General features: G+C 41.6%; 1 protein-coding gene across 3 annotated transcripts in view; it reads left to right on the forward strand.

Annotated features, from left to right (window-relative positions):
* Positions 1 to 8,600, forward strand: part of scap (SREBF chaperone) — a 37,762-nt gene that overhangs the window by 19,599 nt on the left and 9,563 nt on the right. For all 3 annotated transcript variants that reach the window (XM_074653003.1, XM_074653002.1, XM_074653001.1), the window contains exons 9-15: positions 104 to 216; positions 1,017 to 1,111; positions 1,601 to 1,699; positions 2,940 to 3,152; positions 3,761 to 4,149; positions 4,493 to 4,642; positions 8,140 to 8,341. In XM_074653003.1, coding sequence (XP_074509104.1) covers positions 104 to 216; positions 1,017 to 1,111; positions 1,601 to 1,699; positions 2,940 to 3,152; positions 3,761 to 4,149; positions 4,493 to 4,642; positions 8,140 to 8,341 — 1,261 coding nt within the window. The remainder of the gene's footprint in view (positions 1 to 103; positions 217 to 1,016; positions 1,112 to 1,600; positions 1,700 to 2,939; positions 3,153 to 3,760; positions 4,150 to 4,492; positions 4,643 to 8,139; positions 8,342 to 8,600) is intronic.

Here is an 8,600-nt window from a genome sequence, read left to right on the forward strand (position 1 = left end):
GACATGGATGTAAACTGCAACTTGACTGGTTGGCGGAGGCATAACTGTAAGTCTAGTTTAATTTTATTCCTGTGTTTGAAGTTTCGTTGTTTTCTGTGTGCAGGGAGATTTTTCCTTACCTGGTGGTGGTGATCGGCCTGGAGAACGTCTTGGTCCTAACCAAGTCTGTGGTGTCCACCCCCGTCGACCTCGAGGTCAAACTCCGCATTGCTCAGGGTAAGACTACATTTTGTAAATTCTACTATTCACCACACAGTTATCCTACAAAATAAATCAAAGACTAGTGTATGGAAGAGCAAGAGGATGTATATCTGGGCTATTATTTTATTGATTAATTTTACAGTAAAGAGTTATTTTAATAACATTAGTAAGATATTCAACTTGATAGGAAGCTATTTCTTCGATTTGCTGAGTGACCTAAATCCATTTAATGTAATTATTAGCTTGCTAGCTATCCTGCTAACGCAAGCTACTTAAAACATCAAGTAAAATATGCTTTACGTAGCTAAAGTTTGATGGTTTCAATTGAATGTTTGGGACATCACTAGCAAACGGCTATGACTACAGTATATATCTTAAGAAGAATGTGTATTCTTCGGTGGAGGAAAATCAGGATGGTTGCCTTCAGTTGAACACTTTTCTTATTACACGGCTTTGTTGAATACTCAGTTCTGATTAGTCACGGCGTTCTATGGTCTGTTATTTCTTTATAGCAGACCGTTGCTATATATATCAGACTGTTGCTTTGAATGCAGTTCTGATGTCGGACTCTGGCGGACCGTTTTTGTGTCAAATAATTGATATCTTAAGTAAGTAGCCGTGTTATGAGCGGGATAATGTACAGCTAGCGGGTCATTGTTATGAAATAAACCCTTTCAGGGTTATGCATTCACAGCAATGACTGGCTCATTGTACATTATCCCTTACATAGCTGCTATATTAATGTTCAAAATCTCATGTTTATAGCCTTTAAGTATCACTTGTTTGTTTCTTAACTGTTGTCATTATTCCTCCAGGCCTTAGTAATGAGAGCTGGTCTATCATGAAGAACATGGCCACTGAACTGTGCATCATCCTCATTGGATATTTCACTCTGGTGCCAGCTATCCAGGTAACAGAAATATGGTTGTTGCATCAGCAAAAAAAAAACATTAGATATCAATAGTCATACATAAAAAAGGAAAAGGATAAAATCAAAGATTGCATAATTCATCAAAGTTTCAAGACTAAGCAGTAATACAAAAACAATTATATAAATGTACAATATACATAGAAGTTTGTTTATAAGTTGAGATGCATTAAAATGAAATCCATGAAGTGTTATAAATCTTTGCTAAATGAAAACCTTTTAGGATGATTTTTGAATAACAATAATATAGATGTTGATTGATGGAAGTAGGTTGTTCCAAAGAGATGGTGCTCTGTATTTCAATGAATATTGATTAAGGGAAGTCTGACAATACGGAAGACAACTTTTCATTAAGCTGTAATAAAAAGTTAAAATACCGGATTGGTTAATCAATGAACAAAGTTAGAAATGCTAACATTAACTTTGTCTGTATGCTGGTCTGATGTCTCCGCTGGTTTCTGTATGTTGTAGGAGTTCTGTCTGTTTGCTGTGGTTGGCCTGGTGTCTGACTTCTTCCTGCAGATGTTCTTCTTCACCACAGTGCTGTCTATAGACATCCGGCGCATGGAGGTGAGAACTCTCACTTGTACATACAGACATTTTCAATCATGACTACGTTCAAATCACAGATAGAGGTTTCCTCAAAAGTAAATGGAAGTAAAACTCAGCAGGTTGACAATTGTTAGGATTAGGGATGTCAACGGTTAATTGGTTAAGCCTCGATTAAGCTTTCCACAAGGACAGTCGCACGGACATAAGCTGGCGCGAAATGGTGACAAGGAAACGTTTGGGTCTTTTGTAGTCCGTGCGTGTTTCTCCGCATGGACAGGCGAAAACCTGCAGCACGGAACACCGGTGAAGGGCCGTATCTGACTATTGAAAATGTTTCAGTTCAGAATCGATGCGTCATGTGATCGGATCTTCTCGTCAGCCTTTCATAAAGTCCATGGATCAAACGATTTAGAATGAATATCAGCCAATAACGATCGGTGGTCGATCGATCGGAGCACACTCAACGTTGATCTCATCAAAATGCGGAAATGAACTTCAGGAAATCCAACAGAAAAATAAAACAAAAGGCAAGACATTTACAACACAAAATGTTAAAATTTCAGCACCTCTCAATGGATAGCGCTTCGAAATGCAGAGCCAAAGCTCATTGAGTCAATGGAGCGCCGGACTAAAAGGAAAGCACCTCCTGTATTTCACGTCATTTTGCATTTTTTTTATGCTGTCAAGAACAAAACTAAGCGAAACTGACTTCCCTAGTTACGACTGTTTTGAAGTCTGCGTGGATTTATTCTTGACAAACAGAGGCACATACCGTACAGTATCTGAATCAGCCATAATAATCTCAAATGTAAACATGAAGATAACATGAAAAGCTCAAACACAGACAACCCTTTTCTCATGAGCAGATATAGGTAATAAAGGAGGTCAAATGGAAGTCACAGGCCCACATACATTCACCACATAGTTTTCAGATTACTGTTTTCACACACGCACTTCCTTTTTCTTACTTACTCTCCTTTTTGCTGTCACACACATACTGAAACCTTTCATTTGTGTTTAGCTCAGTGCCCTGCTAAATGAGCATTAGCACCATAAGCCTATACATTTACATACACAAAAAAATCAGCTTACTCTTAAGCTCTTAATCTTTAGAAGAATATGTGGTAAAATAGATACATATGGCTGCAACTAATAATTATTTTCATTATAAATTAGTCTGTTGAATTTTGTTGTTGGATTAATGGTTTAGCCTTCAACACAGTTTCCCAGATGTGTAAACCTTTCATTCCCCTCCCAGCTGGCTGATTTGAACCGCCGCCTGCCAGCCGAAGCAGGACTACCGCCACCAAAGCCCGGCCTGCTGCGTCCACGCGAGGTCCCCCCTCCCCCACGGCCCTCCCCCCACACAATCACCCTGCAGACCCCGGCCTTCAGGAACCTGAGGCTTCCCAAGAGGCTGCGCGTGGTGTACTTCCTGGCCCGCACGCGCCTGGCTCAGCGCATCATCATGGTGAGAAGATGGATTCAAAACAGACTGTAGATGTGTACTGTGTTATGAACAATCTGCTGTTTGTCATTTTGTCTTACATTGTTGGCTTCCTGTGCCTGGACTTATAGCATTCTCATTGTATTAATGTCACAAAGACTGACAGGAACATTCGCTGTTAAATATTTGCTAGTTCAGTGACGCATCAGTGTGGCTGCACCCTCAAGATGACTTTATCATGTGTGCCATGGCTTTAAAATGGAGAAATAGCTTTGCAATTGAAACCACATTAACAGAGACAGGTAGCTTATGCTGTGTTTCATCTACGACCGACACAGCAACCGGCTACAAGTCTTTTTCAATAGAGGCAATGAAACTACAAACTGACAGCTGGTGAAAGAGAGATTAGTTATTATGACAAGTCTATATGACAAAGAACACATTATGCCTGATGATCGCACAGTGTGATATGATGTATGACTGTAAACATAAATGAATGAGAGAAATTCCTTTTGTAAGGAAAAGTACTGGAGGTGGAGACGTGACTTTTTCAGGCGTCACTGAACACCAGTTTAATGAAAGCAAACGTCAAAGCAACTCGAGCAGAAATCATTCGTTTGCTTCATCTCCAGGTTGGCACGGTGATCTGGATCGGCATCCTCGTCTACACCGACCCAGCTGGAATACGCACCTACCTGGCTGCACAGGTGTCTGAGCAAAGCCCCCTGGGAGATCCCGGAGGAGGCGGTCTGCCCCCGCACCTCGGGGTGGCCCCCGTCTTCCGTGGAGGAGATCCTACCAGCACCCTCAGCATCCACCCCCCACCAGATCCAACACCCTTACCTGAGAACCAGTCACAGGGCCACCATGGCTCCGCCAGGGCGGGGCCCCTCCCCCAGGCCCCACCCCCCGCGGTGCCGCAGATCACCTGGGGAGCAGAGGATGAGGAGGGCTGGAGGAGGCTCTCCTTCAGGCACTGGCCATCGCTCTTCAGCTACTACAACATCACTTTAGCCAAGAGGTGAGTTACAGTAGAAGACGATTCAGAATTTTGTTCTTTACTCACTAAAAGGGACTTTGACTCAGAAATGGCTTGAATTCAAGGATTGAGCAGATGTCATAACAGCATAAGCTCATTCATCAATTATATAAACTGGTTAAGATATCTGACTTTATCAACCCGTTAAAATCCAATTTAATCAACAAAAAAGTGCATCCAACCCAATCATACCATTGCTCTCTGTATGATCAGGTTGGATTGGCATGTTCTTATGAGGGCCCGAGCACCGACAACATTGGTCCGAGGAAGTAACAGTCGCTATATTCTCGTGTACTACTGTTTATTATTGTCCATCCTGTTTCAGGTACATCAGCATCCTGCCTGTCATTCCCGTCACCGTTCACCTGAGCCCCCAGGAGGCCATTGAGACACGTCACCCTCAGGACACGAGACACCCCCCTCCATCCATTCCCAAGGTCTCTGCAGATCTACAGACGGACCTCACCCTCTACAAGTTAGTACACACACACACTTGAATTTAAGGACTGAACCAGCCTCTTAATCAGGGTGTTGACGTGACGTACACTTGAGAAACATTATTATTGTTGTTTTCTAAAGTGTACAACAAGACAAAACGTCAGACAGAGAAAGTAACCCTAGCGGTTCAATAAAATAACTCAATCCAAAGTCTGACTAAAACTAAAAGTGAACTAACAAGGTCAGTTTCAACAGCCAAGCAGATGGTTATTTGTAAAATACTCGGGTCGCAAGTGACGCAGATGGGCGGAGCAGATGGAGAAGTTTGTGTGGAGCTTTGAGAATATCGGTTTGCCGCAAGGAGAAACCCGCACAGTATAAAAGATCCAAACGCTTCCTCAACAATTCCACGTCAGCTCATGTCTGTGCGTCCGTCCTTGCGGAAAGTATAACGGATGTTTAACCCAGTATTTTGTCTGCAACAACTGGCAAAATGCTCCCACCCAAAAAGGGGGGAAAAACAATGGAAATGAAAACATCTCTACAACGTGGTTGAATTGATGATATGTGTTTATTTCCTGGAGTGGCTTTCTTTTTTTAGACTGCTATAAATTGATCAATTTGGCAAAACATTTTTGGGAAATCTACACTTGGTTTGAAACGAAACACTCACACACAGATTAGTGTGATCAGGGGCCACAGCAGTGAAAGGTCCTTGGCCTTGGGTCCTTCCACCAGGGTGTCATTGAACTGATTGCACAGTGGATATTGAAACCTGCAGGATTCTTCATCTGGATGTAGAGCAGTAAAGTAGAATAGGTTCCAAGGTGGTCTGGAGTCAAGGTCATGTTGAGCTCACACTCATGCAACACAGGCGGGGAATAATGACAAATGTGATTTTTGTTTGTTTTTGATTAGCATTTAAATTAATATAGAAAATCAGTGTGATACTGACAAGTTTTGATCATCAAGTTGTGCTACAAGTCAGAAAAAGAACATGCAAGAGCCTTCTGTTGTGGATGTTTTATAGGGTAAAATGTTTTGAAATACACAGTGTATAGGAGGCCTTTTCTTTTGCTTCTAGAAGAAAGGAGAAGCTTTGTCTTATGGATGCATGAAGTGCACTGTGTCAAGTGTCACTGGACTGTAGTGACAAGGAAAAAGAATAAAGATATGGGAGGCTGATTGTTATCTACACGTTCAAGTATTGTCTCTACATGACTGGACCAACTGGTTGCTTTAAAGGTACCTGTGATGTAACAGTGGAGAGGAGGATCGTTTTTCCTGTATAGTCTCTGAGAAATTAAATTTGCTACTCGGTTAAATGCATTTCTTTTGCTTACATTTTAGATCTTCAAGTAATAATAATTCAAATAAAGAAGCACTTTCCAGCTCCCTCTGTGTCCCCCTCCCTCGCCAACAGCATCAGAGTCGCTGTGTTGTGTAAGCCAAAGTGTTGTCACATTGACTGCCAAGTGGAAGGCTGAGCTCTTCGTTTCATCTTTGGACAGTAGATACGAAGGCTATCAGCTGGTCAGGGTCGTGACCCTCACAGCGAGGAAGTGGCAGCTGAGTTTACGGCTTGTTTAGATGACCTTGAGACAGAGAGAAGGCCGGTGTGATAAAGGTGAACATGCTGTTACAATGAGATTCAGAGCATGTTGCAACAGGTCGATTTTTTTCTAATCACTCGGAAAGATCTTTGCATGAAGAAAAAAAAAGAAATGCAACAATGGAGCATGAGTAATACAGGCAGTCATTTCACACAAATGTTCCATACTCATCGAGTCATATATGACTACGAGCTATTTCAAATTCACTGCTCACTCTGTCTGCACTAACCAACGCTGCATCATTGCTGCCCTCGTCAGAGCAAATCTTTCATCTCCCCAACCTCCACCTGTATTAGCATTTAGATTTGTTTGAACTCCCAATGGGGGGTAACGTTACAGCTCAGCCAAGGAGGACACCAATGTTTACATGTCGTGCTGTCATGAGCACAAGCCTCTCGTCCATGAGTAGATGAGTGCTTCCTTCTGTGCGGTGATACGTTTGGTAGCTGTAGTTCGGTAGAAATATAATAGTTCCTACATGAAAGTGCTCACAGCAAGGTCTGGATTATCTTGAGTAACCGGGTCATGATTTCTGGAAAGAGACATTGATGTTGAATTTTTCAAATGTATTTTTTTTTTTTTTCTAAAAAAAAGATTTTCTTAGATGTATTTCCTAGTTCCGTTAAATTGGAGAGAAGGCAGACATATCTACGGTACGGGTGTAAGAAAATATTGATACACATGAGTACCGCGATATTATGTTGTGCGATACTATATAGATTCTCCAAAACACTGTATACATTTTTAATTTACCTTTTAAAATGAAAACTGTTTTTTTCTTCAGACGCACGCAAGTAGACGGGGCAGAGTAAAATAAAATAAACATTGATCCTGCTTTTGATTTAGATGATCGAGATCGGAAGTTAACTTCAATCGATTTCAGATTTAGAATCAAAATTGTGACACCCCTGGTAGGATTATAACACCACACAGCCACACGTTCAGCTGTTCATAACGGCACATCACAAACCTGTCGAAGACTACAAAACACTCTTTTTAGGCTTTTACTGACCTGCTAATCTATTTAGGATTAGTGACGCTGTGTAATTTCTTTAATCATTACATAAACAAGGTGTTCCATCTGAGTTTGTCTTAAGTATCTATTTAAACTGGGAACAGCAAATACCTATCACTGTAAATATTGCAACAAACATGTACGTAATCTTTTCAGCCTCTCAAACACTAGTGAGAAATGGTGTGCGTCTTTGTGTGTTTCTCAGTAATGTTATTGCTTATCGGCAAAGAGACCAATTTTCCACATTGTTTCAAATCCCAATTTTCAACCGCTAGAATCACAATATGGCACACGTTTCCCATATTCAAGTATTGAGAACAGGATATTTCCAGGCACCGTCTCAGAATCAGATTTCTGACTCTTTCTGTGTTAAACCCTGCCAAGATCAGATTTATAAAATAAAGTCTCGAGTATAAAGTGGTCTGAACACACTTGCAAAGTGCACTTTGCATGCATGCTTCCAGAGTGTTGACTTATCAAGTACAGTTTGTTTAGATGGGCACATATCAAAGCCGTCACTAACATCTGCACCTCCGACCTCTTGTAAGAGAACAAGGAGTGAGAACACCAATCCAACAGACAACAGGGCATGACCCCAGAACATTATCAATAAAAAAACATATAAAATACGTTTTATTGCCACCAATTTCTTTAACGCATTAACGCAACTTGCGCTTTTCAGGTTGTAGCGAGCTCAGTTTTAAAGCTGTGAAGATGCAGTGGTGCATTTTGTAAGTTTATTCAAAAATATTTTTAAACATTAATGAAATGAACAAATGTAAAGATGTGTCCACTTGAAGAATGTGGCTGTACTGAGCGGGTCCACAGTGTGAATTTGTAGAATTCAATTCAGCTGACTACAAGAAAAAAACATTTGTCTTCTCCTTTGTCCCTCCTTCCATCCAGGGTGGCAGCTCTGGGCCTGGCGGCGGGCGTCCTGCTGGTTCTGCTGCTATTCTGTCTCTACCGAGTGCTCTGTCCACGTAACTACGGCCAGAACGGTGTCTCCCACGGGCGCCGGCGCCGAGGGGACCTGCCCTGTGACGATTACGGCTACTCGCCACCGGTCAGCGAGATCTCACCGCTGCTGCTGAGGGGCCACAGTATGGTGAGCATTGGGTTGATCTTTTGGGGTAAATTTATTTGCAATGAATAGTCTGACAAAAGTCTTTTTCTTAGTTGTTTAGTTAAAAACCCCTGGGACAATGATGAAGACTAGATCTTGTCAAAATGTGTCTGTTGTAGTTTGAACTACTCATGACTTTCAGTATCTGCAGATAGAGAACACTATATGTAGCCACACTGTAGAAGAGAAAAACAACAAATCAGTAGCCAATACTCACGTCTGTTAAGATACGTGTGTGAAC

This window comes from Sebastes fasciatus, chromosome 12 (genome assembly GCF_043250625.1).
Source record: "Sebastes fasciatus isolate fSebFas1 chromosome 12, fSebFas1.pri, whole genome shotgun sequence".
In the NCBI taxonomy this organism is placed as follows: Eukaryota; Metazoa; Chordata; class Actinopteri; order Perciformes; family Sebastidae; genus Sebastes; species Sebastes fasciatus.